A 21,876-nucleotide genomic window follows, 5' to 3' on the forward strand; every position below is an offset into this window, starting at 1 on the left:
CCGTTCTGCTACGTGTCGCGCCGGTCGTGCATGATGCCACAGTTGTCTACATCTCAAGGCCGTGCTAACAGCCAAAAGCTGTCACCATAGAAATCAGCTGATAAAACCATAACCCTGACATTTTTGTTGGTGCTACATCTTCTGGATCGTTATCAGGATTTTGGTGTCTTTGATTACAATTTTGGGCAGTTTTAAAATCACGATCAAACAAAGTCAACTCCAGAATCAATGACCACATATTTGTTCTTTTGGACCCGAGGGCTACGTATTCTGCCATAGGTATTCATGTATCAGCATCCTGCGATATCCAGCTCTCAGAATGCTAAATTTTAACCATCTCTTGTGACATTTTTTATAAGTATTACAGCAGAGTAAAATGATGGATCGAGCGTAGGTACAGCTAATGAGACGAGACTGGTGTATGTGATTCATATGTGACCAGCTGGCCAAGCAATGGAAAGTGAGGAAGCTTTGAACACATGCTACAGAGAGGGTATCAGCACGTACAACTAATGGCGCGAAGAATACTTTTAAGACGTGCGCTGTGCATCAATGTTTGATCGTTGGCCTATAACGATTTCTTTGTGGACTGTTTGGTGTTTACAGCGCAATTTGCTGTCGGAAATAATTTAGTACGTTTTATTGGGTAGTTCCTTGTAAGTTTTCCTTTTTGGTGGCGGGTAAGGGTGCCTTGGGGGTGCCTCTTTTTAGTACCGTTCACTGTATTGTTCTATCCACTGTGCGTGTCAGCGTAGGGAGCTTCCTGTTCTGTTCTTTACTTCTGGCGCATTCAGTTCTTGAACATGTAGCGTGTACCGAATCTGCCTAAAATAAGTTCGGTACATCAGACACTAGACACTTGAAATCGGTGGGCTAGACCTCCCGTGCATGTGCACTGAATGCAGGCTAGGCCAAATTGTACTTAATCTAATCTTGGTTTGTTGGAAGGATTCCCTTAGGAGGTTCTTTGGCCAGAAATTGTCTCTGAAATATCAAGATTTTCAGGGAAAGCAACTATCCATGCTCTGATAAGGATGGTGATTGTGCACTGATGCTGAGCACTGGTCCTCAATATGCATACTCTAGAATAAGGCACATTCTGCAATGTCACTGCTGCCCAGGACATGATCAGCATGGCATGTTTTCCAGTTTGGTATGTATGTACCATACTTTTTGAATGACTATGAGCAACACATGTCTTGCTTGATGCCTCCAGCCCAACATTATCATTTTCAGCACCTTCAGAAAGATGAGTAGTGGATTTGTGAGTGAGGCAGATCTCCAGAAACAGCGTGAACTGCGCCAGCAAGAATGGGAGAAAGTCCGAACAGAGGATCAACCAATTGGTATGGAGTGAGGCAAAGATATGGCCCTGTGACTGTATATTGTATCACCATGTTGACATGCTTGGATGTGTGGATCCCTATTGCTTTCCTGTTTGGTGTGTCCAAACATGAAATGTCATGCAGCATCATAGATGTCTTGGGTGTAACATCATGGGCATCATGCATCATCTTGATCATCATGTCATTCACGAAAGCTCTTCATATCCCTTATTCCCTACTTACATATTAGCAGAATTTTCATTATGGTATGTATAAAACAAATGTACTCAAGTTTTTCATAAAAATAGTTCATGTAGTTTATGCCACCTTATCAGAAAATAGATTGCCACCTTTTGACACTGACATGCCATATCTGGTGAGGAAAACACTCACCAGGTATTGTACATATCTTGCATGTAGCAGATATGAGATCTGTAATATGAGAAGTACTTTGTGCATGAGGACCAAAAAGAAGCATGCAAGTAGGTATTTAGATCTCAAAGTAGCATAAATATCAAACCCACATGAAAGCAATCTTTAAAAAATTATTGGAAATATGTCAGGCTTGGGAAAACAGTTTTGTTATTAGTATTGTAATGGATTGGCCAACAAAAGGGATAGCTGCAGCCTTCCTGTGCTTGCTTGTACCTTATACACAAAATATGTTGTCAAAACTCAACTTAAAAAAGCAAAATGTGCTGATAAAAATTAGCTATTTAAAGAACAAATGTTAGGCCTAGTAGCTTCTTTATGAATGGTTTGAGATTGACTCCTTAACTAATGGACAGTTTAAATGCACAAGAGGATATATGTGTCAACATGACATGCTTTTTCTTTGGCATTTAGCATGTTTTCAAACTTTGCTGACAAACCTATTCACCATTGGGAAACTTGCTTGGACTAAGGACACAGTTAGGGGCAAAATTGTTTTACAGGTTTTGGGACTGATTATGCTCTTTTTGGACCCATTTTTAATTTGCAATGCAATATATTTAACTTATAATATATTTGACTTACTGACAATGTACTTACTTTGATTTTAATTTGCAATGCAATATATATATATATATATATATATATATATATATATATATATATATATATATATATATATATTACAAGCTGTGAGGGATGCCCCTGCATGGGGGAGGGGGCTAATCACCCCCTCTGGACCAGGTCACATTTTTGTGTGACATGGCCATGGCACTAAATATTTTCCCCACATGATGTAGACCTCAGGAATGACATGAAAGCCATGGTGAGCATGAAAGTGAAGCTAAACAGGGTTATTGATGTCAATGAAGGTGCTGCAGTGATTGAGGAGTCATTCTCTTAGGTCAGAGCTGCAGCTAACTGAAATATGGGAGTTGCCATTGATCATCAGTTCAGCTTCCATTGACAGATTGATACAATGACCCATGAGTGTAATAGAGTGGTAGGAACATTGTCTTGCAATCATTATGTGATCTCAAACAACTTTAAAGAACATTGTGCCGGTGTATGTTGGTCCTGATACCAATCCCGCACATCTGTGTACGGCTGCTGTAGTGATACTCAGGTGCGCACGCAGAAGATGGTCAATTTCCGCGCACCGATGGTGACAGGCAGAAGATGAAATGGTCACATATGAACTGACAACGGCCGCGTGTCAGCTTGTGTCGTGTCAAACGGCCACATATGACGGACGCTATCATACACCCCAGATGGGTAATTCCGTAGCAGCCCACAGGCTCCCAAACTGTGTGCGCTGTTCAAACTGTCATTAAGATCGGACTGCCTAAAAGTGCGCACTGCACGACTGGGCAGCATGCAAATCAGAGGTACCAGCACGACACTACGTTCGGAACGCCGAACCACTCCGCCGGTCCGCGCAGAGACGGGGAGGGCCCAGCTGTGCTGCCGGCGCGTAGAGTTGTTTAGTAGGCTGGGCGTCGATCCTCAAGGCGCCGGTTTTTCGACGCCATGTGTAACTGACAGTGCTGTCGCCTTGCTTTGTTCCCGTGCCAGAGGCATGCTTGCCTTTTTACCATGTCCCGGCATTTTTAGTTACCAATATGTGCCAAAGTGAAAAGCCACGATGTAGATTTTATGGTGAATACATTACCATCTGCATCAGCATGTCTTGCACGCAGTTGACTATGTTTCTTCTGAATCAAGGTTTAAAACCAGTGAAGAAGAACTGACTTTTACATTGTTAGTTCACATGCTGCTGGCATATGTGTGCTGTGCTGATGACTGAATTATTGGATATTTGTTATGTTTGTTTTGCTATTATTTCAGAGGCTCCTGAGCCAGAATATGACAACAGAACCCTCTATGATCGACTTCAGGAGCAAAAAGATAAGAAACAAGAGGAGTGGGACGAGTCTAGAAAGTTCAGTAAGTATATGGCTCAAGCAATGCTCTCTATGCCACAGAAACCAGATCATTTATTTCTATCCAGAGATAGATAGTGCTTAGAAGGCTCATATGGGTGATATGTGGGTATCTTCTGATGTTGTTTTATGTATTGTATATCCTTTGGATAAAATGGACTAGGTTGAAGCTGAATAGTTGATCTGAGCACTGTACAATGATCAGGGAAGATAGGCCTGGAGTGCCAAGGTTTTTCTGCAGCAGTGTGTCATACATTAGGCTATCCCTCACAGTCCTACTACAGAAGGCTCGTGTAAAAACTAAAGTAATGAGCTTGACAATGATGATAATTGGTCCATACTTTATGCCATATACATCACCAGTACTTAGCTTGATGCCGAGAAGCAAGCCAGGATGTTGGACTAGCGCTTTTGGGTGTAACATCTCTGAAATATTGAGGGGGTGCCGGTAGTGTAGTGGTTAACGCGTCTGCGTTAGCCACTGCGCGTCTGGGAAACCAGAGGTACGGGGTTCGATTCCCCGCGGTGCCCGCCCTTCCTGCCAGGGTGAGAGGCAGGCGACGCCATATAGCCTCAGCAGCTGGGTGCGTCGTAAAGCCCCAATAACGCACACATCTCTGAAATGTTTAGATTGTTTATGGTGCCAGGGGGCGGTGCTAGGTTACAGGTGACTGCAACGCCCTGCCTCTTGATCGGCAACAGATGGTGAGACAGCCATGAGTGGGAGTGCTGGAATGAAAAAACGGAGTCATGGTGGGCATCTGTGTGTGTGTTAAAAGATTTACTCGTTGTCTCCTTTTTGCCGCCCCATCTCGTTGTAAAATCCCGTGTGCGCTCTTGTGTGGTGGTGCACTCTGATTTCGGTTTTCGTTAGGTGGTTTCAACGTCATGACACCTTTTTCTTTTTGCGCATCTAACCCGTACTTTCTATGCTGGTCCATGAATTCTGAATATATTATGGAATTGTATTGACACGTGCTTCACTGGACTCGTTAAGACCATTTCCTTGCAGCAGCATGACGTGTTGCTGAGTCCCCATTGTTACTACGTCAGAAGAGCAATGCCAGTTGGGCGGACTGGTATGACCAAAAGATTGTGACATACCACGCGTTGCGTTGACACGTGCCCGTCGCACATTGGCCGAAGCGTCGGGGGTTCTGTCATGGATTAAAGAGCGGTGTTTCCGGTCGGCGTGACGTGTTTTGCTGTGCTAGTTGTGAACCTCCGATAAACAGTGAGTTGTGAACCTCCGATAAACAGTGAGAAACCTTGAGCGTGTCGAGTTGCCACGTGTCGATAACATAATGTGTGTGTGCTGGTCTCCTTTTCTGCGTGGTAAATGACTTTGTTTGATTGCAGAGAACCAGATAAAGAACCTGGATGAAGATGAATGCAATTTCCTCGACATGGTTGACAAAACGAAATCTGATCAGGAGGTCAAAATAAGGAAGGAAGAAAACAGAGAACTGGAAGAATTCAGGTACGTGTTTAAAGCCATTGAGAGCGAATTTCGGTCTGCACAAAAAAAATACTTACGTTGGACGTTGATGTAGCGCGTTTTTGTAAAACAGTGGTGTGTTTAAACACAGTCCAAAACAGTACCCTTTAGTCACAGGTGTGCTGTAAGCAGCCTTCACTTCCGCGATTTCACATGTTTTTTTTTCGCGACGGGCAAGGTTACGTGGCGTGAGTTATGCTCGTGAACACAGTGCCCGTGTCCCACGTGTAGAACAGATCGTGACTGCTCTTCATCAAATGATTAACCCAATGCCCTTTTGATGAATTGGGCTTCCATCCCGCGCCGAGGAATGCAGAGTTATACTGGCGATCGATTTTGGAGAAGGAGGTCTCGAGAGAAGGCCTGTGGAATGAGCTAACTTTCGCTTGGAGTAAAAAAAAACTTGGAAGCGTTGGTGACGTACTAGTACGTCAAAATGCTGTAGGCGCGTGTGTCACCTGGGCATCCACGGCGCGTGCCCTGCGGACCGGCAGGAAGGAGCAGGCGTCGGCGGAGGAGCGGGCCGAGGAGCAGCGTCTGAAGGCGGAGGTGCAGCGGACGGCGGCGGCGCCAGCCCGGCCGGCCGGCACCAAACGCTCGCAGAGCCAGCTGCTGGCCGGCGTGGTGAAGCGGCGGGCGCGCGAGCCCGACCCGGCCCCGGCCCCGGCCCCGGCCTGCGGCTGCGGCTGCGGAGGGCGAGAGGAAGGCTAGCGCTGACGGTGGGTGTCCCGCTCCAGCAACGTTTGTCCGCCCGGACGGGTCCGCTGCAGCAGGCTCTCGACGCTGGCAAAGTCTCTGTCGAAACTTTTGGTATCTGGGGAGGTCTCTAGACTGTGGTGGAGCCCCTAGATTCTGACCGGTTCTCTGGGGTCTGGTGGGCCTTTGGCGGAACCTCTGGGCTCTGGCTGAACCTATGGGCTCCGAGAACGTGTCTGGGCTCTGGCTGAATGTATGGGTCCTATCGGGGCCTCTGGTGCAACCTCTGAACAGTGGGAGGATCTGTGGGCTCTGGCAAAGACTCTCGGGCGGTGGAGAGGCGGAGGAGAGATTTTTATTTGAAATGCCAAGTACTACGTCCATTCTGTCCTCAGCAAGCAGAATGCCGTGCGTTTAATCTCCCAGCTGGAATGATGCTTCACTGCTAATTCTTGTTCTGAAACATTGCGTATGCATGCATGGGGCTGGTAATGCATGCCGCTCATTTTTTAGAAAGTATTTAGTATATGAAGTGTTAGCCCCGGTCATTGTGGAAAAGCGCGGCGGCGTCTCTCTCCACCGTTGGGGTTACTCATTGGCATACACCCGGGGCAGTGGTGGCATCTGGAAGCACCTAGCGCTGCTGGTAGTGTGCACGCATCGGGTACTCACTGACTGTAGAAACTAATAGAGTTGTCATCCTGAAATCGTGACTGAGTCGATTTTCAATGCCAAATTCATCGCAGTTCACTACTTGTGGGGCTGGATGTTACGAGCGAGAAGACCAAGTGACGAGAGCAGAAATTGTCCCGGGGTACCTGGGAAAATAGAAGGGCTCGCTGCAAAAGCGAGTGACGTCTCCATGCCTCAACCGCAGCGCATCTGCAGCGTCAGGCACTCTTGAAGTGGAGCGTTCTTGTCCAGTTTATGAACGATTCACTTCTAGTCCATGCTTCTCGGCAGTGGTTCCGACTGCAACACCGCCCCGTCGCATGACTCCGATATTCCCAGCGGCCTGACTTTGGGCACTGCGTGCCTGCCGCGTCCACACGACCAGTCAACGATACCCACCAACCACACACTTGGAGCGCACTTCGACCCGACCCGTCGCCGCGCTCCGGCACACGACAGCCGGCCCCACCCGGACAGCCGGCCGTTGCCTCCGTCCTGAAGTCCCGCTCGTTTCAGAGTCAGCGACGGCGGCGGCGGCGGTCGTGTTCCCGTCGGCGCTGCGCTGCGCCGGCGTGCTCCCCGGCGTCGGCGCCTACACGGACTCGAGTGACTCGGACTCCGACGCCTCCAGCGACATCTCGTGGCCGAAGCCGGCCAAGATCGTGGTCAGCTCGGCCAGCACGGCCGAGTCGCACAAGGGCCACGGCGCCGGCTGCGGCGCCAACTGCAAGGGATGAGCCGTGCCGCCGCTTGGCGCGTGGGGACGGTGACCGCCCCTGCCGCTGGCTGTGCTGGCGTAGAGACGACCTGCCGAGGCTGTGGTGCGGCCTGTGATGTGGACGCGCTCAGGTCGGCGTGGGTGGAAGGTGGAGCGTGGACTATGCGGCGGCGGTGGAGGTTCGCTGTGCAGGAGATCACGTGCGTCTCCCGTCCGCTGGTGTTCGGGTCTGAGTCTCGCCCGAGAGTGAAGCCGCTCTTCTGGTAGCGACAGTCGTGCTGATATAGCTCGATGTCTGAAATCGTTGCTGGCAATGCGAGAGGTGCCTTGTCGGAGCGGAAGTCGTTTTGGTGACTTGCCAGGCAGTCCTAGTGGTCGAAGGAGACAGCGGACTACGAGACAGTGAGCTGGGAGTTGTGGCAGATCACTGTGGGGGGGGGGGGGGGGGCAGCCTACGAAGGCCCGGATACGTGGTGACAATGGCTTGAAGTGGGGCGATGTGGGTTAGCAGCGTCCCGATGCGGATTGTGAGCGCGTCTTCTGCGTACCCTCCGCTCACCGTTACCTCGCATCACTTCTGTTAAGCCTGCGACTCATGTCCACTCGCGTCAGTGAGCTATGAACACCGGATACAATACCTCGGTCTGTCTTTTGGTTGCTATTGCCTTGCGCGTTTCAGGTATATTGTATGCACGCAACGAACCTGGTTTTGGTTTGTACGCTAATTGTCGGGATATCTCCCGTACTCTTACCTATTTTGATATGTTACCTTTCGTTTAAGGTTCCCGTACAACGCTTTAGTCGTGCTCGTGGTGATCAAATATTAGAATTGTCTTGACCTTGGGTTTTGGGGACGCCTTTTTGTGTTTTTTTTCCTCCTTTGGAATACCTCATGGCAGTGGCAATTTTCCCCAACGTATCCAATTTGAAATACACTTACTTGTAGGAGTTGTTCTCATTGGGATATGCGCAACACAACGAAGTGCGTGGAACGGCGGGCGTTTGCGTCACGCTCGGGGCGCTTGTGTTTTTGGTAAGAAGGGGCATGAGCCATGCTTTCTAGAATCTATATGCGGTAACCCATCGTGCAAGCGGCAGTATTGATTAAATGGCCAGAAATGGCCCCACAAAAATCCAGTTTTACCTGAGTGACACTGCGTTCATTGCCCGAGCTCGGGGCCTTCATCGTTGTCAATCTGCATAAGATAACCTTAAAGGAGTGATCATGTGGCATGCGGAACCTTTTTGAACGGTCATGCAATGAAATGAGCTTGGTGGCATCGAAATCCGATGAAAGCACATGGTTACGACCGGCGTAGTGATTGGAACACATCTATGTAAAGTTCAGTATTCAGGGATGGCAGTCCAACATGCAAGTTGCACTTGGAAACCACCCTTGGAAGAACTACGCTGATTGTCCCGGCATTGTCTCGCGGTAGAAAGAAAATCGTTCCGTAGGTGCACGCAAGGATGACACCATAGATATCAAGCTTAGCGTCAGAGGCGAATTGTAACCCCATGGAAAGAAGCATGCAAAGTCCATGACCAGGCAACCAAATGTGTTTCTTTCGGTTTAGGAACGTGGTCTGCGTTAACTCTCATCACGCTGCGGCCTTTGCTCCATGTGAGAGCCCGTCAAATTGACAGTCCAAAGAGTACGTTTCGCTGTAAGTCCTGTCACAATTGAAAGCATCGCTGCTCTGTATTATGGCAAGTTTTAAATGTAATACTCTACGGCATTGCTGCAAACTCGGGCTTTCAGCAACGAGAAATATACAAAGTGAATCCGGCTTTCCTTTGGATTGGAGCTGCTATCGATATTGGGCTTCGAAATGTAGAGAACAGCCTAAAACTAGCCAAGGCAACCTCACTGACGGGGCTCAACTTCAGGACCTTGCCCCAAACTTTGGGGCCCAAAATGTGAAGGAGGAATCCTACGCTAGTCGGGTCACTCCTGGTTACAAATAGTCCCTTGAAGCGCTTGGTCGGCCACAGGTCGGTTCCATGACCCCTGCGATGACCCCGGCCCATTAAGGTGCTGACATTCAGCTCGTGAAGCGGTCAGCCGCCTGCGACGGTCACGAATGGGAACCGAAGGCCATCCTGGTGTGCCACCCGGACGAGCCCCCCTCTTCCCCCCCCCCCCCCCACGTTACTGCCGTCGTCACCCGGAGTGACGTGTCACGTCTGTGTGTTTGCAGCCTGCAGTGCGTCACCGGCTATGTGTTAAGCGTCTAACCTCCAAACCCTACTGCTCAGCCACGTCTCCCTGCTGGTGTGCGGGAGACGACTTCCTTCTCATTGCGGCAGCCGCTCTCGGTGGCGCTGGGATGTGGAGATTTAGCCGCACGGCGGGCAGGTGTCAGTCAATGAGCGTGGGAATCCTGTCACAAAGCCGCTTGCCCGTGCCAGGACGCTCTCGTTCCGCGCCTCCGGGTGGCGTGCCAGCCGCCGGGCCGTGGTCTTCAGCCGCGGTCTCCGGCTCTGTGGCCACCCCGGCGGTGTGGCAGCCCGTTACTTCGAGTGTCGTCAGCTCGCGTGACGAATGGATTACCGTCACTTTGCGTGAGCATTTGTTGGGATTTCGTCACTCCGCGTGGCCATCTGCTGGAGTGTCGTCACTCTGATCGCTTGACGGAGTGCTGTCACTCCGCGTGACCGTCTGTTTGAGTGTCATTACCCCGCATGACTGTCCGCTGGAGTGCTGTGTCGGGGTCCCGTCGCTGTGAGGAGTGTCTCGATAGCTTCCCCAGCGACGGCGCCAGCTCTGGTCGCCAGACCAGTCACCAGGCGGAGCAGCGGGCGGCTGCGGTGACGACGCCCCGGCCCTCCCCGTCCTTTCCACTAGCAGAGGGTGGCCTAGCCCGGACTGTGGCAGTGGCGCCACCTAACATTACGAATACAGGTGGCGCTGAATGCCTCCAACCTTTCCCATAAATCTACTCCGCCGGACACCGGCCAACTTGAGAGGAGCGTCCTCAACGCTGAGCGAAATCGGCTTTACTTTGCATCTGAATCGTTCGTTAAGTCCCAAGACATCGCCAGAACTCCAGACGAGTCGCGGCGCGTCGCTGACTCACTGGGGGTGATGCTGACGTCACAGCAGAGGGGCGCCGGCGGCGGACCGGACAGCCTGCTGGTTTTGCCGCGGATTCCACCGTCCTGAGGGGGGGGGGGGGGGCGCGTCACGACTGATCGTTGTCGGAAGACGGGAGACCGCACAGGCAGGCGGGGGCCGGGAGACCGCACAGGCACGCGGGGGCCGGGGAACCGCACAGGCAGACGGGAGCCGGGAGACCGCACAGGCAGGCGGGAGCCGGTGATGCTCGGGCCGGTGATTTGCGGACCGACTGGGCGGTTTGGAAAACACGCCAACTGCCGGAGTGTGTAATTCGTTCGCGACTGGCTCCCCGTGCATCCTTTATGATGACGGCGTGCTTACGTGATGGGTTATTTTAGGCAGAACTTGAAACATTTGCCGAAGTCTCCTTGATTTGGTGATGTTTGCCGAGCGTCGGGCATCGGGTGAAATGTAGTCTCACTGCCACCAGGTGGTTCGTTATATTGCGGAGATTCGTTGCAAGCACAGGCCTGCTCAGCTCGGCGCATAGGGAATTCTGGCATACCATACACCGCTGGCTCCTCCACTGTCATTCTTGTCTACCGAGTGACTGTTCCACAGGAGGAAACAGCTGTTTCGTTCTAAGGGTCGCGATTATCCCGTTAAAGATGTGACGTCATATGAAACGCCCACGCACCACTCTCTAATTGTCAGCCACAAAGCATACATCCTGTCATCATCTGCGTTTAAATGACCGCTCTCTGTGAAGCGGAATAAGAAGTGAGGCTCGGCCCTGGCACGTGCGCTTTCTGGTGGAAAATGCATGCAGCTCGTGAAGTCATTATGAAAGATCATTATGAAAGATCTATCCATTAGTTTGGAAAGAAGAGCCATCCCGGTGTTAAAATGCCGCTATCGTTCGCGTTTCCCTTCATCGAATGCACTGCATGCACTGATAGACGTGCCAGATGCGTTTCTAGCCAGGTCCTCCATGCTGCCGCTCGCGGAATGTGTGCGGGCGCGCGCGTCGCTCGCGTCTCTACGCGTGGATGGCGGCGATTGCAATCACGCGTGCGGCGCCCGAACTGGTCGCAGTGCAAATCTCGTGAGATCGGATGTAAGAAGCGCCACCTGCAGCGGCCGTCGCTCAGCCGGACGCGGGAGCTGGTGCCCCGGTGCTGGTGCTGGCGCCGTTCCCGGTGCAGGAGCTGCTGCGACTCGCGCGGCCGCCGTGCTCCAGCAGCGCCGATTAATCCGATGGAATTTCCGGTCGAAAAACACGGGGATGCCAGGACGCTCTTTGTCGAATGGCCAGCAGGGATTCTCTGACGGATGCTGGTGAGGGGCGGTCGGCAGGGACAGGTGCAGCTGCTGAGGAGAGTCACTTGGCGTGACGACCCGCTATGCAAATCCCTCATAGACACGCCAGTAAGTAATTCGAAGGCCGCATCCTTCAATAAATTAGGATAACGAACCTATGCTGGAGGGGTCCAAACGCACATAAGCCGGGAGCTACTGCGGTAAACGCACGTGCCGTGCGAAACAACATACGCGCGTCCCGACGATGTGAGGACCGTATGCAGGTCGTGCAATTGCTCCTGCATTGCCTGAGATCCGTGCGCTTGAATCCGTCTAACATTAATACCGAATAACGTGACTGTCACCTATGTGCAGTGCCGTCAACCGTATCATCAGCATTTGTGATTGTAGCCCGTAAAGTAGCTACGATTGTTCACGACAAAAATGATGCATGCGACGTTGCGCGTAAATAAATAGTGTATGCCGACATGGTTGGCATACACAGTGCAGGAGAATGTTTTAAGTATGATTTTAGAGATGCAATTTTAAGTATGATTTTAGACGCATGACTTTTAGTGTGATTTTAGTGGTATGATTTCAAGTATGATTTAGAGGTATGATTTTAATTGCGGCGTACTATACACGCCGTTCTCATTCCACTCTCGCTCTCACAAGCGGTACGTCGCGCTTGTAGCTACCCCAAGCTGGCCACTTGCATTCGGCAATAGTTCCGGAAACCTGCTTCCGTTTGGCATTATGAACTGCGGCACACGGCACCTTTCTGCTATACCATTTCCCAGCTTTCGCTTCTTTACGTCGGCGAAATCCACCGGACAGCCGAGCTCGACCCGCGTGGACGCGGCCGCGCCGCCGGCCGGTGCGCCACCGACCCGTCGCGTGATCCGCTGCCGCCGGTGCCGACGCTGCGTGTCCAACCGCCACACGTGGCCTGCCAGACGGCACCCGTGGCGCAACGGCGGCGGCGCGTGTCGCAAGCCAGCGCAGCATTGGCGGCGCGGCTGGCGTCGGCGGCGATTGCGGCGCGTCTCCGTTCCGCCGCCATCTGGTGCACGGTCGCGCCGCCGTCCGCCGGCCGCGCGGCGCAATAATGCGACCCTCGCGGCGCGCGCGGCGTACCTGAATTGTAAATGTGCTCGTTTTCGTCACGTTCGCCCCGGCGTTTGGGAACGACAGATGTCGTCACCAACGGCGTGGGCCCATTGGAAAGCGACGCATGCAAAACACTAAACCTTGTTTACACTCGGCTGTAAGGGTCTGATTGAACTGAACCGGGTTCTGACCTGAGACCATAAAATCGAGCACCACTTTTTAATGGGGCACTGTAATGCAGTAGATGTATCCCCACAGAATTCACGCTTGGTATATATATTTATTACATCTGATATCATCCGAGCAAAGTGAATTGCTCCGCCCACATGCATGATATAGTCTGGTGAGCACAGAATATCTAGCCACGTCCAACCAAAAAGAACACCGCAGTACAAACACCAGTCACCAGCGCGCGCGAGGTCAATGCTCATCATGGCCGAAGTAACTTCTGGCCCAAACTGGCAAACTGTGCACAAAGCAGAGGTTCTCCGCCCCCGGACAGCTCACAGACTGTAGCCGCCCGGTCACCAGACAGTTCAAGCAGCAAGGGCCTTCTGACCGCCACACCACCCTCACACCAGCTGCCCTCTGTCCATCAGACGCCGCGCACGTGGGTGACACTCACACCAGCTGCCCTCTGTCCATCAGACGCCGCGCACGTAGGTGACACTCACACCAGCTGCCCTCTGTCCATCAGACGCCGCGCACATAGGTGACACTCACACCAGCTGCCCTCTGTCCACCAGACGCCGCGCACATAGGTGACACTCACACCAGCTGCCCTCTGTCATCAGACGCCGCGCACATGGGTGACACTCACGCCAGCTGCCCTCTGTCCACCCGACGCCGCGCACGTAGGTGACACTCACACCAGCTGCCCTCTGTCCACCAGACGCCGCGCACATAGGTGACGCTCACACCAGCTGCCCTCTGTCCATCAGACGCCGCGCACATGGGTGACACTCACACCAGCTGCCCTCTGTCCACCCGACGCCGCGCACATAGGTGACACTCACACCAGCTGCCCTCTGTCCACCCGACGCCGCGCACGTAGGTGACAGTCTGTTTACCAGACGCCGCGCACAGAGGCGACACTCTGTCCACCAGATGGTGTGCACAGAGGTGGCACTCTGCTCACCGTATGGTGCGCACATGGGTGACACTCTGCCCACCAGACGGTACGCACAGAGGTGACACTGTTCACCAGACAGTACGCACAAAGGTGACACTGTTCACCCGACGGTTCGCAGAGGTGACACTCTGTCACCAGACGGTACGTGCAGAGGTAACACTCTGCTTACCAGACCGTATGCACAGAGATGACACTCTTTTCACCGGGCGGTACGCACAGAGGTGACACGCATCCCCCACGCCCTCCACATAGAGGAGGCCGTCCGGCTGCCATACAGTCTGCCCAGCAACAGCCGCCTGCCCATGAGACTCCACGCCCCACAACAGCCATCTGCCCATCACGCTATTCAGACATCAAGCGTCCCTTTGCCCATTATGCCATTCGCACAGCAGCCAGCTCTCCCTGTCGGTTCTCACTTCCCCGCCATCGCCGCATCTGCCGGGTCCAGCATCTCCATTAGCACACCTGCCGGATCTAGCGCCGCGCTGCAGCGGGCTCTTCCCCTCCACCGACGCGCGACAACACCGCTTGACCTAGTCCGTCGGCCGGCCCCTCTGCCCGCCACAAGGACTGGCCACACCGGGACTTTCCCCCGCCGGACTACCGGGCGTGGGACCGCGCGCGACGCCAGCTGCCGGGGCGTGGGTGTGTCGCCCGCCGGGTGACCGAGGTCACCCCGTGTGACGCTGAGCGCGGCCGCGCCGACTGCGCGTCCCGCGGTCGATACATAATCACACCGGAGCAGGAATACAACACCGCGTGCGGTTATCTGACGCGCGCCGCTCCGGGCGCTCCGACGCGCTGCCGCTGCGGGGCGACCCCGCCGAGACAAACAAATTACCCGGCCCGAGCCGGCGGCGGAGCGCAACGGTAATGACTACATGAGGATCACGACGGGCCGCCCCGGCTCGCCCGCACGCGCTGCGAGCGGATTTGTTCGCGGCCGGGCGACGCGGCGTGCCCGCGCAAGCCGGCCGCCTATCAGCCGCTGCCATCCGAGCGCGACGGCACATTCCGGGGCGTGCCCGTGGGCGGCTGGTGACGCGTGGGCGCTCGCGCCCCTCGGAGCGCCGGCTAATGCAGCCGTGCGCCCTTCCCATCCGCGGTCTCGCCAGCGCAAGGCGGTTTAAATCAGACATAGCAGGCGTTGCGAAAAGTCGCCGGGTTGCGCCCAGTTGGCCCACCATCCCTGCGGTCACATTCACCACGCAGGCCGCTGTGCGTGTCTGGTCGTCGCTGTTGCACCCTCGCCGGCTGCGGCTCGCCGCTGCAGGGCGCGTCCCCATCCCTGACGCATGTGTCCCTGTGACACGGTCACGCCCTCTGACCACTGGTCGGCGGTCCGGCTGCCGGTCGTGCAGCCGACGGGCGCGGCCACACAGCGTGCGGCGCCCCTCCCGCTGGTACCGCTGTCACGGCCGGCGGGCGAGCCCTGCTCACCACAGGGCGGACGGCGAAACCCCGCCGCTGATGCCCGTCCAGAGGCCCTGTGTGTGTCGAAGCTCTCCCGTCCGCCGTCGGCCGCCGTCGGCTGGTGGTGAGGGGGGCCCTGTTACACAGCCACGGGTGTTCCCCGCGCCGACCCAGCCGACCGGCCGCCCGTGTGGAGGACCGGTGACGCAGACCGCCTGGCCGCACGGCCGCGGCGGCCGGCGCGGAGCCGGGCCGCTCCGCCCAGCGGCCGGCGCAGACCACCCGAGACGCGGCGCGAGCGTCAGTTGTCGCTGAGATCGATGAGCACAGCCTGGGCGCAGCTCTCGGCCGCGCTGGGCGCAGCTGAGCTGGCGTTGGCGCTGGCGCTGGTGCTGGTGCTGGTGTCCCGTGGCGCTGTCCAGTCCGGGGATGACTCGGATCGACTGCAGAAGGCGCACGCAGGAGCGTTGAAAACGAGAACACAAGCAGCACCGCCGGTTTGTAGATCGCTACAATCGGGTTCTCCAGTATATTACGAAACATCTGTGATTAATGAATGATGCAGGGGTGGCTGTGATTATTATCACGAATGAAGTGCGCAAACATGATGTTTACAATTACTACGCACGATTGACCAGATATAAAACACGCCAGTGGAACGCCTCATCTGACATTTTTTGTGGGATACAGGCCGTGAGGGGGGGTGGGGGTAAGCCGATCAAAAGGGCCAGTATTGTGGCAGTGTAAACGGCAAAGCAGTAGCAAATAGTGTCTGGACAGCTTTGGAAACATGGTAGCTATTTATCCAATCATTTGTCAGATATAAAGTCCAATAAACGCCCATCTTTAGCCGAGATTTGAACTTGGGGAGGTTGTATTGCAGCGATTGGAGCGTTTATCACGGTCCTCCACCAGGCCAGGACAGCTTAACGGTTGGCTGGCGATGCACCAGACCACCTCCAGCCGTGTCGGCCTGACTTATCATTATCATGTTGTTCATTAACGTTTCCTTCCAATGCGGCCAAAACATTCCAGAAGCGCCATTATTTACGAGGGATATTGACCACCGTTGACTGGTTTGTATTCCCGCACAGTTTTCATAGCACCAAACTCCTCAACTTGGCCCCAACCTTCTGGCGACTGGCTGTTTAAAGGCGGCATTAGTCGCATTCCGGTCATTTGCCTGCACCTCTTTGGGTCGAACACCGTGAATCTAGCAAAGCAGGATACAGCCGGTAGATTTGCCTACATCGTGCGGGTAGCGTTAGGTATCTATCTGCTATGACTGTCAAAATTTAATGTAAATTTTAAGAACGTCGACACGGCAGCTTTATTGTACCCGTATGAGTGTGAGACATGCTGCAGATCGCGCGGCCCATATTAGCGATTGTGAATCCACGTACTTAATCCACGTCACGCTTGCACCATACATTGACACCTTATCAAGTAATCAGGAACACTCAACGCTGAAATTCCGGTCCTACATTCAGCTTAAATGTACTGAGTGTCATTGCATATCGCCCGCAGATCCTTTAAGTCCGCCCGGAAGTGACTGAACACCAGTTAAGAGCGTAAATCCGCGTGAGACAGCGGACCTGCTCGCAGTCCAAGTATAATCACACAGCAATCCTAGCCGCAGCCTGCACGTAACTGCACCCAAGCGGCGCATTTCGCAAGTGCGTGGCCTGGCATATTGTGGTTTACATAACGTCGCCGCGCCCGACTCCTATCGATTTTAGAGCGGGGCGACGCCGAGGGGCGCGCAGCGGTGCGCAGCGCGTCACGCGGCAGGAGTGGGGTGCGCCCGCGCGGCGTACTCACGTGCTGGAGGTGCGCCAGGGCCGGGACGCCTCGCCGCCGTCCGGCCGCGGCAGCCGGCGCGAGTCCGGCCTGCGATGACAGGGACAACGTCACCGTTAGAAGGGCGAACGCATGTCGCGGGCGGGCGGGCGGGCGGACGGGGGGCGGGCGGGGGCGGGGGGTTAGGCGGGCAGACGTGGGGCGTGGGCGGACAGACGGGCGTGGATCAAACAGGCGAACGTGGGCTACGAATCAGACGGACGGAAGTGGGGCGTGGGCCACACCGACGGACATGTAGCGGACGCCGCGTCGGGGAGAGGTTCGACGCAAACGCCATAGATAACAATCACCGACACCAACACCGTGAATACTAGTCTTCATTGGGTGTTTTCACGCGAAACGCATCGAGCTCATCTGCAGCACGCATGTCCAGAGTTGTAAACACGTGTGAAAAACACGCGGGAAGCATTAGTTCATGCGGAAATTTCATCGATTCAACGCAGCCAGCTTTAGAACGCAATCCTGCACTATGCTGAGGTTTAGGCCCCTTTCACTGATTCAATCAGCGATAACTTAAACGGACTACGCACCGTAACCATGACCCTCCAGTTCACGCTGACTACTCTGGCGCCGGCCCATTCGTGACCCCCGGGCGCGTACACGGCACTCCGAAAGCGCTCATATCGCTCCGTACCAGCGCCGTGTTGTAATGGCGTTTCACCCATTGCCGGTCATTTAACAAAGCCCCATCGTCTCAAGCTGAGAGCCCGCAGTCATTTCACCTGACCTCAGCAGCTTAACCTCGCCCTATTATCTTGCCCTCGGCGGCATGCTCCAGATTTGACATTGCTCCGGCGACATGCGCCTCGTCTATTAGTGCGACGAAAATGACGGATGCGCAAACCTCAATAGAACTTTTGTTCTGAAGACCGTAAGCCCTTTGAGTCAAGCTTTATATTGCGCTGTTCTCGTGGTGCCGAAAAGCCTGTCAGTGTGCAGTTTCCATCATGAATGAACCAGATGTTGCTGGTGTTGAACCCCATGGCATGTCGCGTTCCAAACACCCGGGATCGACAAACAAGTCCGACGTTGCCAAGCCCGCGGAGCGAGCCATGGGACAGGTCAGCCCAGTCTGTAACCGCCCGGAGGGAGTCGCAAACGTTTACTTCACACTCAGTTGACACATCTACAGCAAAGAGCCCGGGCTTGGGACCCGTCAGACGTTTTAAACTCTACGGCCCAGGGCCCAAGAGGCGGATCTGTCGCACGTCATCAACTGACGGCACGGGGACGTGGAGACGTGGGACCCATCACACGGCTGGCCAAGACGTGGGGCTCACCACACGGCTCCGTCCCTGCCACCAGTGTCTGGTGCCATCGAAACGACATGACATGGCGGCAACATGCGTCGCAGATTCGGGCGATCGTAAATCTCCCACGTGATACCTTATCGGCCTCCTCAGATACCAAGGAACGAGTGCTAGACCACTGCTTTCAAGACCTCGACGCGACAAGGCGCATGCGGTTTGGGAAGTCCAATAGGCACGTGCGCAAGCAGCTCGGCGGTGTTTCCGAGACACCTCATGGAACCAGTTCACTGACAAGCGACAAACCTCTACGCTCCTCATACGACCACCAAACGTGGCACAGTGCCAAGCCTTCGTGAGCCGGTGACGACGCACGACACAGTGAGCGTCAGCTGAAATTATCGTCAGCTATCGACAGCCGTACCACCGCCGTCGATAATTCGCTCCACGCATCAGCTGCGACGAAATGAATTGGCCACCGTTGCATCAGGGCGTTGAAGCGCTCCAGTGACTGCATCTAATAACTGGGGGGAAACGTCCTGTTTCATGTAATTGGACGGCACGGAGCACCCGGTTGCGTCCTGGAAACAATCGTCACAGCCAGTTCGGCGCCGGCTAGTTGCGTCACCCCGTCATGGTACCGGGTCTGGGCTACGCCCTGCACTTCGCCGTCCGAGCCCCGCCGCACGGAGCACGCTAGCTACCGGCGTGACGTCATACTTACGTCACCGGTGTTTATTTAATGGCGATATCAATAGCGCTACTCGCTACGCGGCTTATACATAATGTCCTTCACAACAGGTTTGATAGCACCGGTGAAAACTGCATCAGCGACAAGAGCGCTAATGTTTAACGCTTCGGCTATCACGTCGGCTGAATTCTGCACGACTCTAGCTACCGCGTAAGCTTATAGCAACAAATAGCGCCTACGCTTTTGTCAAAATAACCAATTTCACACCGGAATTCGTTCATATTACAGCGACACCCGCAATGTCATCACGATCGTAGATGCGCAAAAGGACTTCTCCCAAATGCGTCGCACAATGAGAGCTCTGATCAAATACTGATCCCTGACGCCGGCAACCAAACCCGTATTTTTTGTCCGCAGACAACTAAGTCGATTCTCTGAGCCTACGCACCGATTATCGGGAATATTTACCGATTTTTGTGCGGCAAGCGATGCTCAGAGTTGGTGCGCGATTCTAAGCGCTGGTGAACGACCAAATCCACTGACGTTATCGGGCCTCTTATCCCCCGCGGCCGGGCTGTGCTAGGCGCCAACATGAACACCCTGGTGCTAAAATGGTACTCTCTCGGTGCCTGCACCTCCCCTGTAATGTTGACTTCTAAGAAGCGTGAGAGAACACCGCCCTCCAGCCTCTCGTTCTCGCTGGCAATGGTGTTAATATTGCAAGATGCAAGGGCTTGCTCTCCGTGCGCATAGGCCCATACCCCGCACTGGTCTGATACCATCTGACCTTCAGCACGTCCGAGCGCTCTGAAACACGAATATAAAACAGGGACACAGCCACCAGGGCCGGTTCCGGGCGGCGGAGTGGTGGGACGCCGCCCTGCGCAGCACCCGGTCTGCCGATAACCGCACCTAACCGTCAGGACTGGCGGAAAGGCGGTACAAGTAACGCCAAAGTTCTGGCAAGATCACCGTCAGTCCGTGGGACCGCGGCTGAACAGAGCGGGCGGCATGGGCTGCCGCTAGTCGTCAATCCATGGGACCGCTGCCAAACCGAGCTGACGGCGGGAGCTGCCTCTGCACTGTCTGGGACTGAGAGGACATGTGGGCACCGCTACAGCCTGAACGTTATACCCTGGAGCGCGCTCCGTTAGCGCGGACTTATCAGGCATCATCCGCTCTTGCCTCTGGTTCGGTGGTCGCTGCCGTTCGCCGCCCGCTCGCCCGCTCGCGTTTCGTCTCGCGCCGGCCGCTCCGCGCATGTAGGTCTCCGCTCCGATACCGTCCCTGTCCCCGCGAGCGCCAGGGGTTTACGGGCCGCCAGCTGACCCGCTGACCCGAACCGCTAGGGTCAGCGGCGGGCTGAATACGCAGGGCGGTGATCTGCATTCTGATGGCCGACGCACGCGCCGGATCGGCGGCGCCTCGCCGTCGGCCGGAACGCCTCGGCCGCACGACGCAGAACAATAGCCGAGCCGGGGATCTTGTTCCGATCTTAATGGTCGTTTGGGCCGCTTGGCAGCCCGCGTGATTGGCTTAGATACGACGGTGATGAGTGAAGACTGTCGCCGCCCAAGGGCGTGGCTGCAAATGGATGTCAGCCTCAAATAATATGGCAAAAGAAGAGCCAGGATAGGCTCCGCCAGCTCAAAAGGCCGCTCTCACATAGCATGCTGACGAGTGGCCTTCGCTTATCTATCTGGGCGAAGGTCGGTACAACCTGAGCAACAAGCAACAAACGCACAAACACAGCATATCGATCACACGCATCGAACAGCCCACGCCCGCCCGTGCACGCCGCGCCGCCGGCGGCTGCCGACCACAGCTGACGGCGCCTCGGGAGCTGACGGCGGCACGTGGCGCCGGCAGCTGGCGCCGGGACCGGTTTGAGGTCTGGTCGGCGTGCAGGTGATGGGCCGCCCGGCTTTGTCAGGGGTCGTGCGGCAGGCCTGGCTGCAGCTGCCACGCGGACAAGGGAAGGGGAGAGCGGACTTACAGCGGTCGGCGGAAAGCCGGCGAGCGCTGGAAACCCCCTTCCCACTTAATTGGAAGCGGTGATGGTGACGATTGGTGGATAAGGGCGCTTCCGCTGTTAAGGCAATTTTGTGCACTTTGAACGGAAACGAAAAAGACTGTCGATGAGATAATGTTCAAAAATGTTGGCAGTTGCGTGGCGTAACGCAAGCTGTGTGGCAACCGTGCCACATCGTAAAAATAATTAGCGCAACTGGTCTCCTGTGGCCAGAATGGCACACCCAAGTGGCGCACATGCGTGTTCAGCGTGATTGACGGGATGAATGAGCTGTCATCGATGAGTCAGCTGATCAATCATTCAACACGAACCTCAGTTCATCGGAACCAGAAGGGTGTGGGGTGGTCGACCCGGGGCCACGCCGGCGGGGGTCATGGAGCGTGCCAAGGGGTGGGAGCGGGCGGTGGGCGGTCCGACCCCTGCGGCCAGCCGCTCCCAGCGGGGCGGCGGCCCGCTGGTCGGACCGTGAACTGGTCCAAGGCCGGTGCAGCCCGCCCGGCGGCGCGCCCAGTACGAGTCCGCCGGCGGCCGGCACGCTCCGGCGGGGACTGGCCGCGTGCGTCGGCCCCTGCCGCGGTGTGCCGGCCGCGGCGGTGTCGCAACCGCGACCGGTCAGCACCCGCCGGCCGGCCGAGACCCGTCAGAGGCCAGCATGCAGCTGCACCTGTCAACAGCCACCGACCAGCTGGACCTGTCAACAGCCGCCGGCAGACCAGACCTGCCAATAGCTGTCGACCGGCCGGACCT

The 21,876-nt window shown here is 55.1% G+C and overlaps 1 protein-coding gene across 1 annotated transcript; it reads left to right on the forward strand.

The window, feature by feature from the left end:
- Positions 1–530: 530 nt before the first annotated feature.
- Positions 531–7,494, forward strand: LOC119089792 (PSME3-interacting protein). Its single transcript, XM_037212608.1, has 6 exons — positions 531–632; positions 1,237–1,346; positions 3,606–3,704; positions 5,060–5,180; positions 5,693–5,864; positions 7,085–7,494. The coding sequence occupies exons 1-6, from the start codon at positions 553–555 to the stop codon at positions 7,301–7,303; spliced, it is 801 nt and encodes a 266-aa protein (XP_037068503.1). The 5' UTR covers positions 531–552; the 3' UTR covers positions 7,304–7,494.
- The last annotated feature ends 14,382 nt before the right edge of the window (positions 7,495–21,876 follow it).

The sequence above is a fragment of the Pollicipes pollicipes genome, unplaced genomic scaffold (genome assembly GCF_011947565.3).
Source record: "Pollicipes pollicipes isolate AB1234 unplaced genomic scaffold, Ppol_2.1 Scaffold_3087;HRSCAF=3621_pilon_pilon_pilon, whole genome shotgun sequence".
Lineage (NCBI taxonomy): Eukaryota > Metazoa > Arthropoda > Thecostraca > Pollicipedomorpha > Pollicipedidae > Pollicipes > Pollicipes pollicipes.